Source organism: Eptatretus burgeri, chromosome 11 (genome assembly GCF_056783735.1).
Source record: "Eptatretus burgeri isolate ZD-2024b chromosome 11, Ebu_testis_v1, whole genome shotgun sequence".
Lineage (NCBI taxonomy): Eukaryota > Metazoa > Chordata > Myxini > Myxiniformes > Myxinidae > Eptatretus > Eptatretus burgeri.
Window position 1 is genome coordinate 42,767,330 of NC_140971.1, and position 20,000 is coordinate 42,787,329.

At 41.8% G+C, this 20,000-nt stretch overlaps 1 protein-coding gene across 8 annotated transcripts in view; it reads left to right on the forward strand.

Moving 5' to 3' along the window:
* PIGO (phosphatidylinositol glycan anchor biosynthesis class O) overlaps window positions 1-20,000 on the forward strand; it is an 87,054-nt gene that overhangs the window by 8,245 nt on the left and 58,809 nt on the right. For 5 of the 8 annotated variants that reach the window (XM_085846237.1, XM_085846238.1, XM_085846239.1 and 2 more), the window contains exons 2-6: window positions 982-1,566; window positions 3,558-3,701; window positions 4,357-4,480; window positions 9,432-9,591; window positions 15,830-16,018. In XM_085846237.1, coding sequence (XP_085702363.1) covers window positions 1,074-1,566; window positions 3,558-3,701; window positions 4,357-4,480; window positions 9,432-9,591; window positions 15,830-16,018 — 1,110 coding nt within the window. In that variant the 5' untranslated portion in view covers window positions 982-1,073. Of the gene's footprint in view, window positions 1-981; window positions 1,581-3,557; window positions 3,702-3,739; window positions 3,916-4,356; window positions 4,481-9,431; window positions 9,592-15,829; window positions 16,019-20,000 lie in introns of those variants that run through there. The other 3 variants (XM_085846240.1, XM_085846241.1, XM_085846242.1) reach the window with 3 other exon arrangements.

Consider the following 20,000-nt stretch of genomic DNA (forward strand, 5'->3'; position numbering starts at 1 on the left):
CACACACACACACACACACACACACACACACACACACACACACACACACACACACACACACACACACACACACACACGCACACACACACACCCCCAAAAGAAATGGACCCCGTCGGGTCTTTATTTGGTCCTCCAGCTGAGGATAGTTCAGCTGGGGGAACAGAGCCTGGCCGGGTACCTTTCCACCTCGTGCGGTCACACTGACTCCAACCCACCACGGTGGGACTCGAACCCACAACCCGAAATCCACAAGCCCACGACCCTGGCTGCTCGACCACCACCACCACCACCACGAGGAGCCACCGCAAAAGACCGCAGTCCACAATCGTGGACGACTACGACGCTCATGACGCATGCCAAGAGCAATGGCCACGATGACTCCTCTATTTTCTTCCCTTTGGACGGGGCGAACACTTCATCTGGCTGGGGCGGAGTCGGCCCTGAGGTGATGAGCCTCCTGATTGGACGGGTCGTCTCGGGGGAGGGGGGGTGTCAGGTCGTCTCGGAGGCCCGCCCCCCGAAGAGGCTCTGTAGTAGTTTCTGGCATTCTGGCCTCCCATTGGCCGGAGCGCCTCGGCCCTGCTCGCCCTTCGCCCATTGGCTGGAGGAAATGCTCCATGCCCTTCCTCGGAGCGGAGCCTCGATCTGATGCGATGGAGGCTCCGCCCACGCCTTCAGCCAAAAACACGTGGGCCATGGGGTCGGTGGTGCGAACAAGTGAAGGGGATTGATGTAAAAAAAAAAAACGAACCATAAAGAAACTTCGCAGTGCACACATGTAATTCCCGTTAGACATCGGGGTTGGGGCCCTAACTATAAACACGTACTTATCGAAATAACTAAGCTTGGGGACTGCTGTCTGTTTGTGTGCAAATGGCTTCCAGATTCGTAACAATATATGTCCTCATGATAAATTCGTTCCTATTATTTCAATGTTAATGGAGTTATTTCTTTCCCTGTCTTCCTCTGATGTTCTCGCAGGTGGCAGGTGGACCTGACATCGCAAACGGCTCGAACTGCATCAGATATATGACGTGTAGCCTCGATTTAATCCCCGACTGGACGACTGCACAATGCCTGTTATTTCTGGTCCCAACTGCACCTGGCTGCTGCTCTTCTGGCTCTGCTTGCTCTACCTCACTGGAATCTGGCTTTTCAGTGAAGGTTTCCTCCTGCGCCGCACCGAGCTTCCTCTCAATAGCACCTGTGCGGATTTCTCCACAAAGGTTTCGGAACACGGAAGGGGTTCTTGCTGGCTACGGCCACGATTTCGCAAAGTAGTGTGGGTGATCGTAGATGCTCTTCGCGTGGACTTTGCCTTCGAAGCTCCCGTCGATCGACCCGCACGGCCTTACGAAGGGCGTTTGGGGGTGCTACGACGCGCATTGGCCGAGGAACCGCAGAGGGCACGGCTATTCCATGCGCACGCCGACCCACCGACGACGACGATGCAGCGCCTGAAAGCACTGACCACAGGCGGGCTGCCTACCTTCGTGGATGCTGGAAGTAGTTTTTCCTCTGCACGCATCGCAGAAGACAATCTTATTCTCCAACTTCATGGGAACGGTGCATGCTTTGGGGTGGGCATCGGTGATGTGTCCAAGGGGTGAAAATGTGATGTTGATTAGTTGGCACAGATTTAAAAACCTCCCTAAAATTTTGATTCCATGGAAGAGGAATCTCCATTTTGCTTACATTTTAATGAAAGGGAAAGGTGAAAATGTCATTTACAGGACAGCAAACTATTTGTATTAAATAACCATAAAAATTATCATTTAAGCCTCACAAAAAATTCACTGTAAAGGTCAGGCATCAGCTGTACTGCAACCGCCACTTCGAACTCTCAAGGCTTCTCCTGAGAATAGGATGCATCTTTGCTAAGGTCAAACATATAAGATGTCAGAGTTTCAGGCATCTGGCTTCTTGAGTGAGTGAGGAAATGAAAAAGGGAAAACTTCTTCCAAATACCAATGTGAGCTTACATGTTCCCAACTACAGTGGTAATTAAGGCTGGGCTTAGTTTCCCTGTAACTTACATGATTATATTCCATTTAATTTGTTCTTACCAAATATTATTATTCAATTAATCCATTGACAATTCACTCTCATCTCTCATTTGTCATAATCCTGCTTCAAATCCCATTCTTTGATGAAGAATAGGATTTTTACCCCACAGCACGTGCACAAAAGGAGAAGCAGGGTTAAGCCATTGGTTCACTTTGTTTGTCTGTCTACAAACGTCCGTTTCTGATTGAGGAACAACAACTTTATTTCAATCAAATATTATATTTTGAACATGAATTGGAAAACAAACCTGTAGTTTAGCATTACAATACTTGGGTATGAATTTATTCCAACTGCACATGCATGCGTATAAAAGACGGACATTATTATCTTGCCAAAACGAAGTTTTTGCAAGATATGTTAGTCAGCTTGTATGTTTTTTTTTTTAATTTTTTTATTTTTTCTTGTTTGTCTGTAATCGCGTATAAAAAATTCTGCAGAGCACAGTTATCATTGGAAATTTTTGTAACTTCGCATATCAGAGGCCTATAGAGGTCCCTTTCAGCGCACAAAATTTTGAAGGTCAAAGGTCAAGGTCACTGTCGCAAATCTGAGGAGTCGACGAAACCCTTATTTTTTGAGTAATTTTGATCGGATCGTCTTCAAACTTCATGGGAATATAGTTCATGGTCTGGCGCTCAACTGATTAATTTTGATGGCGATCGGCCTTGACCTTTATGGTTAGCGCCTCAGGTCAAACATATTTGACCCCAAGGTCAAATTTTCAAGTTTTAGGAACCATATCGTGTAGTACCTCAAATTGAACACCTCGATGAGTGCTTTCTAGATATGTCAAGCTTGAGACATTATGACGTCATTTGGTGACGTTATGAGGCAAATGCATATTTTTCATGGTTACTCTAGAACGATTCTCATCGGAATCTCTCGTCGGCAGATATTCCTCAAGGAGTCGCTCCTGGTGGATAGCAGCTCTGTTCACCTCAGTGTGACCTTAAAGAAGTCACACGTGGTCACCTTTTGGCAAGATACGGGTCACCCTGCGGGTGACATTGGTTTATTTTGTTTTTTAGTCTGTCTGCCTGTCTGGCAGTCAAACCAAATTGAAAGTCATTCCAAACAGGAAACTTGCTGTTTTTAAGAATATCTTAAAGGACGCAAACAACATGCATGAAGAACTAATGTGATGTGTTAAATAAGGTGATGTAAAAGACGCTGCATCAACGGCGACAATCTTTTGAAATTATTTTTCTACAAACTTTAAAACCTTAATTTTATTTCAATTAAATTATATACTTGAACACTGAAGAATACAAATCACTTTGTTGACACTTTCCCAGCCCTTCCGTTTAGTAGTACTTGGAAAAAATATTACGACATTTTACGTCATCAAAACCAATCAAATTTGCTGCTCGCAGACCCCACCCATGTTCTAGTTTCTCAAGACTGCGTGGTAGTGGGGAAAAGTTTTCAATGAACTCTAGTTTCTTACCTAATTTGTTTTTCTGATCTGACCGCATACTACTGTTTTACAGGCAGAAAAGCAGTTTTCTTGGGCGATGATACTTGGATGAACCTGTTTCCATCGTGTTTTCATCGAGCACATCCCTTTCCCTCATTCAATGTTAAGGACCTTCACACTGTTGACGATGGCATAATTCGTCACCTTTATGATGAAGGCAAGACCATGCATAATGCTTGTTTCAAAGGACTTGTACGTCTTGTGCTTTTATGCTGTAAGGCTTTCAGCTAGGCTCATATAATATGTGACATTATGCTGCATGAAGGGTAATCTGAGCATTTTAAATCCTGGTCTGTGTGAAGGTGTGCTGCCGGTTGTTCATGGGTGGACACGTTAAACAATGGATTTTATCAACAAAAAATCTGAAAAGGGTATGTTTAACTTTCGAAGTAAGCGAGGTGAGACTGATGCTTCAAGCAAAGACCTTTTTTTCATCGGAATAAAATCCTTGTTTTTTTTCTTTGCTCCGATGAAGGGCTAGCAATCAATAACTTTGCTGCATATCACTTCTCACAGCAGCTAGCATGCTCTTCCTGGCTTTCGGTTGATAAAATTCAAACTTTAAGCACAAGCCTCATTTGCATAACCTCACACGTCATCAGTGACATCAGAGAAAATTCCTCATTAACATAACCAAGCACATCAACAGTGAATGAGTAATACCTTATTTACATAACACATTGTCATCAATATCAGACTGGATTTATCAATCATTTAAATAAATTAATTTGATGAGCAAAAGTTTCAAACAAAACTGAGGTTGATAAGGAATATTAAATTAATTATTTTCTTTTTCATGTTCTTTACTGCAGTGGCCAGGGATGATTGGGACATCATCATTGCACACTTTTTAGGGGTGGATCATGTTGGTCATCGCTTAGGGCCCCTGCATCCTGCCATGGCTGACAAGCTGAACCAGATGAATGACGTATTGGGGTAAGGCACTGTTGGGGTACTACCCATGATTTTGTAATCTGCTCACATGGGTGATGGATTCACCTCAGATGTCATCTCAGATTGAAGGGATTTTTTTATCTTTTTTTTTGTATACAATATCGAGGCTTGTATAAGAGCTAACACACAGAACGTATAACAAAGGGAGCCGGAGACAAGAGGAGTGGGAGAGGGAAGCACAAAACTGTGGGGGAAGAGTGGGATTGAAGAGTGTGGGAGTTTGTTCCAGAGGCAGAAAAAAAAGAGGAATGAAAGAGTGAAAGTGAGCAGTGATTCGTGATTTTGGTAGTTTCACCAGAAGTGGGTTGCTTGCGGACCTAGAGCGTCCTGTGGAAATAGGGGGGGGGCGCTGGAGGGGAGACTGTAAAAGACAGAAAGACCACCAACTTGCCTGCAGTGAGAGACTGAGAAACTCAAAGACTCGGCTTCATCACGGGAGATACCAATAATTCTAAATGCCTTGGTTTCCACAGCGTGAAGCCGAGAAAGATGTGAGGCGAGAGCACCAACCCAGAGGGGAGAGCAGTACTCTATCAGGCTATGGATGAAATATTTGTATGTGGTCAGGAGCTCAGGTGTGCCAAGGAAGGACTTGGCACGACATAGGATGCCCAGTCGACGACTGGCTTTGGAGGCGAGCTTGGAAATGTGGCTTTCCCAGGAGAGATTATGGCAGATCCCTGAAGCTTGAATGAAAGGACTCCTTCAAGAGGATCGTTGAGAAAGTAGATGGGGGAGATAGTGCCAATCAATATGAAATTGGGATAGTGCGCATCACGGTTATGTATTGTGGTTTAAAAACTTAAGCTTCGTTTTCATGTGCAAGCTGTCCCAGGTGATATAATGAGTATACACAGGCAGAATTATCCCATTAAATAGCCACAGCATTTTATCAACACCTCCAAAGAAAAAGACAATCGCGAAGGTTTGTTCTGAAGCAGATGTTCGCATTTGTTCTTCTTGGAACTACTCTAGTAGCTCATGGTGGTTTTGTATGCACTTGTATGTCCAGAGCTAAACTCTTCAAAAATCATCTAATTGAAGGTCATTGAACAATTTTTGGTTGGTACCACATTTGCCACTGACGGCGAAATAGGTGAAATGGCCACACCCCTGTTTACTACTACCAAAGTTCTACCACCTGCCATTACTGTATCTCCAGAACCGTTGGACCTAGAAGGTTGTGTGACCACTCAAAATGTTCATAATTTCCACATTATGGGGGGTCAGTAATACATTTCCATGTCCAAAAGTCAATGGTTTTTAAGATATTTGCCAAAAACTGATTTCAACATGTTACGGACTTCAATCATTCATAATTGTTCCTTCTTCTTTTGTTCAATTACATGATTCCTGAAGAGTTCAATTACCTGACTCCTGAAGATTCTCGGTGGGCAATAATCTGCATTAAAAAGATTACAATTAACCATATTATTTCTTTGTTATAGGAGGTGCTCGGTGTTCAAGTGTTAAAGAGTTCTCTGATGGCAAGTAATTCTACCTTGGATCCCTGCTTGCTGTTACTATAACATGGTATGATTTCATTATAGTTGAATTATGCACATTAAAATCATCTGAACAAAGTTTTTGAATAATAACTGCGTCATTTACAAAGAATTACGCAAAAAAAATTTTTTACAGGAAACTTTAGTGGTTTCAAGGTCAGCAGCCGAAGGGGTTTTTGATGGGACTTCATGCGTTATATGCAACACTGCTTCAGGAAAAATGTTAACAGGTACATTTCAGATGTAATAGCATCAGAACCCTATTTGGCCAACTGATGAACAATACTTCCCTTACCTCACAATATCTATGGATGAAAAAGTGTGTACTTGTATGTGTGTATACAACGCCATGCTTGTAAAAATTAAATCTTTGGAACACAGGTAGATGGACCCTATTATTCAGCATCAACAATCCATTCAGTATTGGGATCAGACTTCACAACATCTCTACTGGGGCTGATATACCCCAGGAGGTTGTTGACGGATTACTTGAATGCCTGGAAACTGGTGAGAAGAGTTATCAAGAGTTTGTTGAGACCAGATTTCAGAATAAGGAGAAACACCTACATGACACAATACCTAGGAACCGCAAGACTGTTTTCGTGAAGCATGCTTCTACACCATCCACAGCGAAGAAATCAATGGCAAAAAAGATGCTGCAGAAACGATTAGGTACATTGATTATGCCAGCGAAAGAGGGTACAGCATGCTAGAGCTCCTGAAGTATGAATTGACCAGCACATCCCAGTTCCTCACCACTGAATGTAAAGATGGCATCAGATTGAAGAAGCCTGATAAAGCCTCCTTATCGAGAGAACTAGTCAATCAACTTCCAGAGGAGAAAAGGAATGTCAAATGTGATGCTCAGATGACAATAGTGGACTTCATGGCACTTGTGTGAAAACTACCAATGAAAAAGATGGGCCTTGACATATTTGGGCAATTGGCTGAGAGTCTTTCCAACCGCATTCTTGCTAAAGGTTCTGAGTCCACAAGAATAGACATTATTTTTGATGTTTATCAAAAATCATCAATCAAGCAAATGGAACGTGCACAGAGAAGTTCTTCTGAAGAAATCACTATCACCATTAGGTCTGACAATCAGAAACTCCCTGTCGATCTTGATATGTTCTGGAGCTCAATGTTGAACAAAGTAAGGTTGCAGGAGTATGTCTTCAAGTGGATGCTGCAGAATGTTGTGTCAGAAAAGGAAATTATCTTTGGAGGAGTATATGGGGGTGAATGTAGGAAACTGTTAGCTGGCACAGAAACGCAGATCGCAGAGCTCTCAAGCAACCAAGAAGAAGCCGATGACAGAATCATGTTCCATATTAATGATGGTGTTGTGAAACACGGGGTTCAATCAGTCTTGGTTGACTCACCTGGCACAGATGTCTTTGTCAACCTCATCTTCCACTTCAAGAAAACCTGGCAACTGCAAAAGCTGTTTGTAAAGCTTGGTAACTGGAAAAACAAGAAAACTGTACCAGTCCACCTGTTGGTTGATCAACTGGACAACAATTTGGTGTCGTGTCTCCCAGCCATTCATGCACTTAGCGGGTGTGACAGTACCAGCAAGGTGGGTCCAAAACTGTCTGGCATTAAAGCATCCATGGATCTCTCCCTACTGGAAGGGTTTAGTGTAGAGGAACTGTCACCACAGATGATAAGTAATGCTGAAAAATTCCTTGTGTCTGGATTAAAGAAGACCGACTGTTCCACATTCGATGAGTATCGTTGGGAGCAGTACCACAACTCCAAGAAAGAGCTCGACTTCAACCAGCTTGTGTGCTGTTCTTCAACGCTACGAGAACACATAAAGCGAGCATATCTGCAGTGTAAGATGTGGTTACAAGCTCCAAATCCTGCAGTCACCGAACCAGATCCACGCCAGTATGGTTATAAAGCAACAGATGTTGGAATTACACCTGTGATACTGCCAGTACCGTGCAGGTCCGATGACCTGTCCCCTCCATGCAAATGGCCAACATCATGTATGAGTACCAAGACGTGCACTTGAAGAGGAATGAACATAAAATATGTGGTGTTTTGTAGCTGCAGTAAAGGCAAAAAGTGTAGAAATCCACATAATTAAACTCTAAAATATGGACAATGTGCAAAATTACAACAGGTAATATAATAAAGGGTCAGAACTGTAGTGCGTACCATGCTGAAATCAGTTTTTGGCAAATGTCTTCACAACCATTGACTTTTGGACATGAAAATGTATTACTGACCCCCCGTAATGTGGCCATTCCGAACATTTTGAGTGGTCACACAACCTTCTCGGTCCAACGGTTCTGGAGACACAGTAATGGCTGGTGGTAGTACTTCGCTTAAAAAGGGGCGTGGCTATTTCGCCGTCAGTGGCAAATGTGTTACCAACCAAAAATTGTTCAATGACCTTCAATTAGATTATTTTTGAAGAGTTTAGCTCTGGACATACAAGTGCATACAAAACCACCATGGGCTACTCTAGTAAACAGGTTTTTGAGACTTTTTTATGCCTCCGCTGACAAAGTCGCTGGAAGCATTATGCTTTTGGGTTGTCCATCCGTGCTAATTTTCTCTGTTTCCTCTGCAACTGCTTAACCGATTGACACAAAATTTTCACTATAGGTGTGACTACTCATGCAGAATGTTTTAATGTTAATTATGACGTCATAGGTCATGTCGTGTGGCAGCCATGTTGGAAAAAAGGAAAAACTTTGGATCTCTATCTTTGAAACCGCTCCATGGAAAAAATTGAAACTTGGCACCTGTCAAGTACTTCCCATTGTTAATAATTGATTTTTTTTTTAATGAAGTCATCGGTAGATTCGTTATAACGTCATAATTGCATGCATCAAATGATTTATCCAATCAATATGAAAAATTTTGAGGGTCATCTTGGGCTAAATTTGTATGGGGGAAAAAATTGATGACATCCTCATTCATGTGATTCGTCAGCCATATTTTTAGCTCACCTGGAACATAGTTTTGGGGAGCTTATGTGATGGCGCGGCGTCCGTCTGTCCGTCCATCCGTCCACAAATATTTTCAAGTTCTTCTCTGAAACTACACATTGATTATGGGGAATAGATGTTTTAAATTTCAACCTGATGGGATGCATGGTCTGGCAGCCAGAATTATTTAACGTTTTGAATCTGAATTCAGGGATATGAATCAAACTCCATACAAATATGAATAATGATGTAATAATGTGGGTGGAAGCATAGCTGTAGTCGTTGTGATGAAGAGTACAGTTCTAGTTTTATTTTGGCTCATTGGGAATGGAGATTAGAGGGAAAGGTGTCCTCCACCCTCCCCCTTTTCTTTTATTTAACATCCTTTACTTTTTTGTCATATTTATTTTCCTTCCACATTATTTGCCATATTTCTCACTTTTTATCATCCCATGTTCTCAACCCTCTTTCTTTCCCGATCAGCCGCTTGCTAGCTGTGCTGCCTCCTGAGACGCTGCTCCTGTTCATGGGTGACCACGGTATGACCGAGACGGGGGACCACGGTGGTGAGAGTGAGTCAGAGGTGTCAGCTGCACTCTTTGTGTACAGCACGGAGCCACTGTTTTCAAAAACCCTCGATTCCGTATGTGATCCACCTCCCTTAGTTTTTATTTCTAATTTTCCATTATCTTGTCTTTTCGTTCATCAAGGCCACCCATTACACATACACAGACATGATGTGATGGCTTAATATGGCTCAACATACACAAGGGTAGCGAGTGAATTGGCCCTCAAAAGCTCCAAAATAGCCCTCAGAAAATCAAATACAGCGGTGAAAAATTCAAAATGGAGAGAAAAATCGCCCCTGTAAATATGAGCATGATGCATTGTGGCAAGTTGAAGAGCATCCAAACAAGTTTATATCTACAATTTATTTTCCATTCTCTGCTCCACGAACAATTGCAAGTGATCTGCTCATAGGCTTGGCCATGTTCGTTTCACACACAAGGCATTCACAACAAATAGTCATGCAAGTGCACGTGTGCTGTGCAGCTTCGCTGCCGGTGAAAAAGGCCATCCTGCTGCAGTTTGCCTGGCCCTGGATCGCAGCAGGCTGATTATGGGTTACAATACGGTATCTTGCACATTAACCTACAGCATGGCGCATGCTGGAATCAGTATCACAATGGAGCGCTTTCTGATTTAATTGAAAACCTGTTCAATCCACCGTCACTACAGAAACCTCAGAAGTGCCTTTGAGCTCATCTTCTGAAACAAAGACCGGTACATCTACCGTCTCTACCAAGAAGAAGCCCAAAAATAATTCAACACAAATACACAAGGTATTGTTGCGATGTAATTGTATTACCTAACAAAGAGTTAGTTCAAATTTTTATCAAATACCAAAAATGCCATTACCAGCACATTTTTATACATTTTTTAAATGAAACTTTTTATATACAATCAACATTGGGGGAAGCATGAAATATGAAACATTTTTTTTTGGACGACCCCTGGTTCATGCCCCAGGTGGTGGGTACTTGGTCACAGGGGTCAAAGCAGAAGTTTTTTTTTTTTTTTAAACTGCAAACACACATTATTTTGTTTTAACACACATTATTGTTAACGCAACAAGAAACTCACTTTGCAGCCTGTTTCTCAAATAAGTATATATTGGGCTTTTTTGCTGGATGGAAAATTGGTATCAAATATATCAAATCGAAAGTTTTCATTTTTATTTTATATTTTAGACATGGTCTAGGCTTGTGAAAGAACTGAAATACAGAACAGAACAGGTTACAACATAACAAAGGGAACAGCAGGAAAAAGTGGAAGTGCCAATAGCAGGGCGGAGGGAGAAGGTAGATGAAGTTGAACGGACAAAGGATGCAGGTAACAATGATGGGTAGGGGATAATGCAAGGGGTGGACAAGATGGATGCATAAGCAAAATTTTGGGAGGGGTGGGGGTGGTTTAACAGGTGTAGAAATGATCATGGCTTTGGATGGAGGATGACCTGAGATGGTGGTGAACAGCTGTTTTGAAGACCTGGAGGGAAGAATGAGATCAAAGAGAGTGTGGAGGGCAATTCCACAGGTGGGCAAAGAGAGGAATAGATGAGTGGAGGTGAGCAGTGGTTCTGGATTTAGGCAATTTCACTTGGAGGGGGGTGCTGAAGGTCAGTGCGTCCTGCAGATACTTGGGGGACCGGGGGAGGGGGGGAGGACAAAGCGCAGAGGAGAGGGTGCAAGACCATAAATGAGGTGGAAGAAGACAAAGACCAGTGACCTGTCAGCGATGGCGAAGTGAGAGACCCACAGACTCAGCTTAATAGTGAGAGATTCCAATGATCTAGAAAGCCTCGATGTCCACAGCATTGAGCTGAGCAAGATGTGAGACAGGGAAGCCAGCTCAGAGGGGAGAGCAGTACTCATGAAGCTGCGCATGAAAGCCTTGTAGGTGGATAGGAGCTCTAGTGTGCCAATGAAGGACTATGCATGGCAGAGGATTCCCGGTCGATGTCTGGCTTTGGAGGCTAACTTGAGAAAGTAGACGGGAGGGTTTGCGGAACTGTCCTTTCAGAAAGAGACCGTGTGTGTGTGTGTGTGTGTGTGTGTGTGTGTGTGTGGGTGTGTGTGTGTGTGAGTGTGAGTGAGTGTGTGTGTGTGAGTGTGTGTGTGTGTGTGTGTGTGTGTGTGTGTGTGTGTGTGTGTGTGTGTGTGTGTGTGTGTGTGTGTGTGTGTGTGTGTGTGTGTGTGTGATTTCTCAGGATTGAAAGACCTCTTCCAAGTGTTTGACCAGTTTTTGATTTTGTCAAGGTCTGAGGAGAGTTAAAAGGCTACTGCCTATCTGTCAGAAGGATGAGGAGTGTCATCAGCAAAGGGATAAAGATTTCCAGAGAGTCATTGAGATCATTGAGGAAGATGAGGAAGAGGATTAGGCCGAGAACATTGCCTTGGGGTACTCCAGCCTTGACAGGGAGAGGAGAAGAAAGGGTTCCGTTGAGAGCGACATGTTGGCTACGAGAGTGGTGGAAGTCAGGAATCCAAGAGTGGAGTTATCCTTGGATTCCATAGGCAGACAGTTTTGAGAGCAAAGCAGGATGCCAGACTGTATTGAAAGCTTGAGATATGTCCAGAGAGACGGCCCTGATTTCATGTCTGATATTGAGGGCCTCAGATTGCTGGGAGATAGAAGCAGCATGTCCAAGGTAGAGTGATCAGGTCTGAATTCGAATTGATGATTTGAGATGAGGCTGTTGGAGAAAAGGAATGATTTTATGTCAAGTTCAATGATGGATTACATGACTTTGCTGATGATTGGAAGCAAGCTAATTGGTCTGAAGTTAAAGGAATCCGTTCTTGCACCTTTTATGTAATGCTGTGATGTTGGCTGATTTACAAGCAGATAGAAGAAGACTGAGGGTAAATGATAGGGTGAAAAGAGCAGAAAGAATGTGCAAGACCAGTGGAGCAGATTTTTAGGACACATGAGCTGATGCTGTCCGATCCAGTTGCAGTCAGTTGAGAGTTGCCAGAAACTTTTCCACCTTCTGCGGTGCAAAAGACATAATTCAGGAGCATTTGGGTATGACTGGGAAGGGTGGGTACAGAGAGAGACGAGACGAGACGAGACGAGACGAGACGAGACGAGACGAGCCGAGACGAGACGGATTGGGGGGAGAGGGGGGGAGGGGGTGGGGAGAGAGACGAGATTTTGAAGCAAACACAGAATTGAGGCATTCGGCCTTCTCGTGAGTGGAGTCGACTGTAGTGCCATTTGAAGTGAGGGAAGGGATGGAAGGGGAGCATACACCAGAGACAGACTGAACAAAGCATTACAAGGTTTTAGAGGGAGAAAAGTTTGAAAGATCATTTTTGAGATTGGACAGATGTTGTTTTCTGGCTCTCCTGAGAGTAGACAAACACTTGCTTTGGGTTTTGTGGAATGATCTGAGGTTGTCTTCAGTTGGATTTGCCTTCCAGGAAGAGAATACAAGTTGTTTTAAAGCAATAACCTCACCACAGGATTCAGAGAACCAAAATCAGGAGGATGTTTAAGATAACTAAAGACTAGATGGGATGAATCTGTGTATAAGAGAGTTTGTTTTTGTGGAAGACTTCCCTGGCTGAATTAATATCAGGGGTGGTAGAAATAGTTGATCAGTCCTGAAGTGTGATGGTTGCTTATACGTCCTGCCAGTTTGCTCGAGTGAACTGCCAGATTCATCATCACTGAGGCTTTTCTCTGAGAATGGCCAGAGAATTGTTGACCCTCACAAGTATATGATCAGATGAGTCAATTGGGGCAGAGGATGAGCAAGATGCATTGGCAGGGAAGTTGGTCATCACAAAGTCCAGAAGGGAAGATTTTCCATTTGGAGAAATCTGGGTGGGAAAATTCAGAGATTGAATCAGTCCCTTGGAGTCACAGAAATCCTTTGCAGAAGTGCCATGGTTGGTGGGAGAGGTACCAACACCCAGCCAATTGGCATGGTGACAATTGAAGTTACCACATATGAGGAAGTGAGAGAGTTGGGATGAGTGATTAAAAGTTGGTCGATGTCATCTGAGAAAGATGTAGATGGAGTCTTCACTGTTGGGAGGATGGTACAACACACAGACAAACATCAGATGGGAGCGGAGAGGAAGTCACAGCCAGAGGTATTCATGGGGGTGTGGTGGACTGAGGGCAGTGCATGGAGAGTGAGGAATAGAGTTTTTCATAAAGAGAGCAATTCCACCACCGGGACGAGGCTCGGGTCTATCATTCCGGAGGAGGGGCTACCCAGGGAGAGTTACTAAGGAGTGAGAGATGTCTTGAAGGAGGAAAGTTTCTGATAAGCAGATTATATTTGGTTTGTCATTGGAAACCTGTATTTAGAGATCTGTCAAGTTAGAGTGAAGGCCCCAGATGTTTGATGTCCACACCGTTAAGGAAGAGGTAAGGGAGGAGGCATTAGGTATTTGAGGGTTAGGGGAGGGTAAGACAAGAGAGGAGATGGGGAGGGAGGTTAAGCTGTTGACATTGTGAAGGAGATTTCAGAAGAGTTAGGGGAGAAGGCAGGATGAGGGGAAGGAGGACAAAAGGCTAGGTGGTGATGAGATGAGGGACAGTGTGGAGTAATATGAGAGGGGCAGAGGGAAGTAGAAAATTGGAGGAGGTGGAGGAATGAGATGGAATAGAGATGGTGGGGGAAGGAGGCAGCTTGGTGGATGTGAATGGGGACAAATTTGAGGGAAAAGGGTGAGGGGGGAGATTTGAGGGAGAAAGGTAAGGGGGGTGGGTGAGCTCTGGAGAAAGGTAAGGGAGGAGCTTGGAGGGGGAAAGAGAGCTAAGCTTGCTTTGAGGAGGGAAAGGGTGCCTGATTTGAGAGGTAGAAGGAGGGGTGAGAGGGAAGCTTTGAGAGAGAGGAGAGATGACTAGAGAAGGCATGGCCATGGGGGAGGAGGGAGAGGGTGGGGAGAGTGCAAGGATAAGACTAGGTGGTGGTATGGAGAATATGGGAGCGGGTGGGGGAAGAACAAGATTTGAGGGGGTAGTAAGAGACGGAGGGGTGATGAGAGGAAAGAAAGAGCACGAGGGAGATGTTGAGGAGTGTACTGATTTGAGGGAATGAGAAATCTGTTTGGTTCGAATTGAGCCCACAGATGGTTGAAAACCACACAGTTCGGAACACCAGAGGAGGAGCTGTTAGTATAGTGTAGGGGTGGCAGGATGAGGGGCAAGAGGGGAAGGGTAAAGAGAGGGGGGGGTATAATCGGGGAGGAGTTAGGAGAAGGTATATTTGAGGAAGTGGGGTGAATTGGCAAGAGAAAGGAGGTTTGGAAAGGAAGAAGCTTGGGAGGGAGGCGGGGGAGGGAGATTTTGAAGGGGAGGGGTAGGGGGAAGGTAGTGATAGAATGGGGGTAGGAGGGAATAGAGGGAGGGGAAATGTAGTGCTATGCTGGTAAGGGATAGGGTAGGTAGGATACAGGCAAGTAGAAGTAAAGGGGGGAACAGACAGGGAAATTTTTGACGCTGAAGATGGACAGAAAGAAAGATTGATGGAATACGAACAGCCATTGCAAAATTGGGGTTCTTGAGATTTTCAAGACAGAGATGCATTTAAAAACATTCTGGGAGGGGTGGAATAATGGTGAGATAAGAGAATGGAGAATGGAAGAGATGCTCGAGTTTGAATTTTTGGAGACGGGATGTTTGAAAGCGATTTGAATGCAAACTTTTGAAGAGAAACAAGAGGAGTGAATTATAATAGAACAGAGTATTCAACATGGGAGAAAGAGGAAGTTGAGACGCTAAAAAAGAAAACAATACAACCCGATTAACTGGCCAGGTGGAGCGTAGCTTGAACAAGATTGTGGAGGTGTATATAGGCAATTGGTTAGTATAATAGGAAGGAGTTTTTTGGGGTTTTTTAAAGGTTTGGTAAGAGAGGGGTAGAGTGAAGGAAAAGGTTGAAGAAAAGATCATGAAGGTGTATGGTGAATACCTTCATGATCAAAGTGGGAATGGAAAGGTGGATCAACAAAATGGAGGAGCCATGCTAGCCATAATTATAGGCAACCAGCCTGTGCAGAATTTTTACACATGACCCGAAAAGCATGCTGGAATGTTATTTGTGGAAGCCATTGCTTTCAAGATACTTGGTGTCCCTCATTTACTCGGGTGTTTCCATTTTTTGTCCATAACCTGTATATTGTCTGATCAACTTTGTCCATGATTAAACTCCATCTCTGCTATCACACTGTTCCACTACATTTATGCATTATGTATAAAACAATTTTGTATCTTTCTGGTGACTGTATAAGAAACGAATATGAAACGCCTTGAGTTGGGAGACATAAAGCATGTAAGCTATGCTGTATCTCATCCTGCAGGAGCCTCGGAGATTATATCAGGTTGACCTGGTTCCTAGTTTGACATTGCTGTTGGGATTACCCATCCCGTACAGTAATCTTGGTGCTGTGATACCAGAGCTTTTCGGCTGGCAAGGGTTTCAGGCCATGCCCACGAATCCTCAAGAATATCTACGACCCCTTGAAGCACTTCACCTAAATGCACTGCAGGTTTGCATGCTTGGAGTTTTTGTTTGTTTATTTGTTTTGCTACATGCTGGCTTTTATTGGTTTATATGTTTAGAGGAATCGGAATACATAACAAAGGATTTCCTGCTTGAAGCAATTATGCTGTAACAACAACCTGAGTTTTTGAAGAATGGTTTGTTAATTCTGGCCCAGACTTTCACATGCTATTGTCAGTTGTATAAGATTACCAAAAATAACTGACCGCTGCCATGTTGTTCAGACCGTTTCATTTACTCCCTTCAGTTACGACATGTGTGGATCAGAAAACAATATCCACGAAGGAAAACAATTGGATGAAATATTGGCAATAAAGAGAGAGGCGAAAGAGACAGTTTAGGAGGGGTGAAGCCTGAATCGAGAGGTGTGATGAACATTTGAGACATTCAATCACATCGCAGCACAGCTAGAAACGACTACTCGGTTTTTATCAGATGCTTAGTCCGCTTCCATTGGCTCTTCGATTGAAACCGATGGTCGTGGCTGACGACAAATCAAACAGTGGACAAATTGGCATCGGAAAATGGGATTTCAATCTGGGACCCCAGCATCGTTGCTTCATGATTAGATCGGAATACCAAACAGGTCATCTCAATAAATTATAACACTGGGCTGCATTTAAAATATTTTTTTTCAGAGGTCTAGGTTTTCTCAACGGATGTTATATGTTTTTTGCATGCTGAATTCAGAAATGTATCTAATTTCGCTCAATCAGGTCAAGTTTTTCTCAATTTTAAGGAAAAAAAAATCAAAATTTTTTTTTTTTAATTAGCATTTTTTTGAATTCAAAATCAGACTTACATTGACAGAAAATGTACAAACTATACATATAATGACACACAAGTACACTTAATGTGGAAGAAAGTGCCTTCTCAATTACTTTCATTTCAATTTCAGAAAAATAGATAAATCGTTGTTTCTGGCAACACCCAACTTCAGTCGCTCCAGCAGTCGGTTTTCTTTCGTCTTTTTAATGTTGAATTTAACATTAACGGTACTTGTGCGTCATTTTATATATAGTTTGTACATTTTCTGTCAATGTAAGTCTGATTTTGAATAATAAAAAATGATAATTTAAAAAACAAAAATTTGGATTATTTGTTTCCTTAAAATTGAGATAGCATAAAAACTTGACCTGATTGAGCGAAATGAGATACATTTCTAAATTCAGCATGCAAAAAGCATATATGAACCGTTGAGAAAACCTAGACCTCTGAAATGATGCAGACCTGTGTTATTGACCCAAAAAATATTTAAATATTATTTTTATTTTATTTGTCAGGGTGTAAACTGTTTTGAAAAATCTGATTTTATGATTTATTTTTTATTTTTAGCCAAATACAATTTTCTTCACAGCCAAATACAATTTTGCAAAACATTAATGTTGGATGCATAGATGCGTGTTTTATAAAAAAGTAAATGGGCCAAAAGAGATTTATCTCTCCAGGGAAAGTGCACTACCTCTGCACCGTACCATCAGACTATTTGAGAAAATCGAGGAAAAAAGCAGGTGCAAAATGTAAACACGTAATGGAATCCATTCTCTTATCTAAAATGAAATGTGCTCCTTCGTACACTGATTGGTCATCATGAAAGCAATTAGAAATTGCCTCACCTGCAGATGAACTATGAAGGAATGTGGTGATATCATTGTAGTGTTGAAAACTCACTGGATTCTTCTTCTTCTTTTCATCTTCATCCTCTTCCCAACTGACAATGCCAAAAAAATGCTTATAAAACTAGAGTAAGGTGACTGATAATATGGCTCACTGTGTAGCACTGCTTTTGGGAAAAGTTCTGTGGCTTTTTCAGACTGACTAAGCTGGAAGTTGCTTTATAGCATATATATATATATATATATATATATATATATATATATATATATATATATATATATATATATATATATATATATATATATATATATATATATATGTCCCAAAAGTCACCTTGGGATTTAGAAATTAAATAACATTTCTGTTTTTTAAATAATTTATGATTATTTTTCTCCCAAAGGAAAATTTACAAAATGGAGATAAATTTGCTTTGTTTATGAAAAATGATGCAGCTTCGATGTCCTCCATTTTCAGCTTCTCATAAACTGGCTCCTTCGACAGCATTTTCCATTTCCATAACAGCAGACAATAACTCTGGCTGCAGCCCTCAAATTTCTGCACAGATGTTGTCCTTGAGCTGCTGAATTGTATGGGGCTTATTGATGTATACACGCTCCTTTAGGTAACCCCAAAGAAAATAATCGGGAGGCGTCAAATCAGGAGAACGTGATGGCCAAGAAATTTCTGAATTTCGCAAAATTATTCGGTGTCCATGCTCTTTGGGTGAGAATAATTAATCGATGAAATTTAAAATAAGATTCCACGATTTTTGTTTCTTTGTTCAGTTGTGAATTTTTCCATGGGTAATTTCCAAATGTTAATCTAAATTCTGAAAAGAAAAGAAATACAAATTATTAAAAAACAAATGTTATTTAATTTCTAAATCCCTAGGTGACTTTTGGGACACCTTGTACGTATATATATATATATATATATATATATATATATATATATATATATATATATATATATATATGTATATACACAGACACACATACAGTCATGCACCACTTAACGACGGGGTTACGTTCTGAGAAATGCGTCATTAACCGACGTCGTCGTTGTGCGAACATCATATGTATGTATGTATATATATATATATATATATATATATATATATATATATATATATATATATTCGTTTTCGTTTTCGAACATCGTACTAACACAAACCTAGACACCTAGGCTATATGGTATAGCCTATTGCTTATCGGCTACAAACCTGTACAGCATGTTACTGTACTGAATACTGTCGGCAATTGCAACACACATCCAAGAGAGACGGAAGACACGTTAGTTTTACCTTTTGTTGTTCATGACGACCATGTGTGTTGTTAGCGGCAGCTTACAATCTCCTCTCGCATCGATTATAGAAAGGTGAATAAATAGTGTTTGGATTTTATAAATACGCAATCATTGCATCGATGTTATAATTTATAAATGAAGAAACGAGCACCTGTCAATTGTGATATATATTTTCGGAACAGTGCGATTGTTTTAACAACATAAAAAGCTTCACTAAAATAAATTTGTGTTTTAATTTTGACTGTAACAGCAACGATTTATTCGTGGAATTCTTCAATTCAAAGGTAATTTACTTGCTAGAAGGTAAATGTGCAAACATTGGTTCAGTTTGAAAGCCGATTTCCTTGAATCCCCATTTAGCTTTTTTTGCGATGACATTTTATGGACCTCAACGATCGCATTATAACGGGACCACACAGTCATTTATTATCATTATGAAGTATTATGTACTGTACATAATTGTATGTGCTATTTTATATGACTGGCAGCGCTACGTCAGCTACATCACTCGGTGATAGGAATTTTTCAGCTCCATTATAATGGAGCTGGCAGATCCGTCGTATATGCGATCACCGTCGTAAATGCGATTATGGGACCACCAACGATCCGTCGTTACCCGAAACGTCATTATGCGGCGCATGACTATATATATATATATACACACACACACACACACACACACACACACACACACACACACACACACACACACACACACACACACACACACACACACACACACACACACACACACACACACACACACACACACATATATATATACATACAGTGAGGAGAACAAGTATTTGATACACTGCTGATTTTGCAGATTTTCCCACTTTCAAAGCAAGTAGAGGTCTGTAATTTTTATCATTGGTACACTTCAACTGTGAAAGACGGAATCAAAAACAAAAATCCTGAAAATCACATTGTATGATTTTTAAATAATTAATTTGCATTTTATTGCATGAAATAAGTATTTGATGCATCAGAAAAACAGAACTTAATATTTGGTGCAGAAACCATTGTTTGCAATTACAGAGATC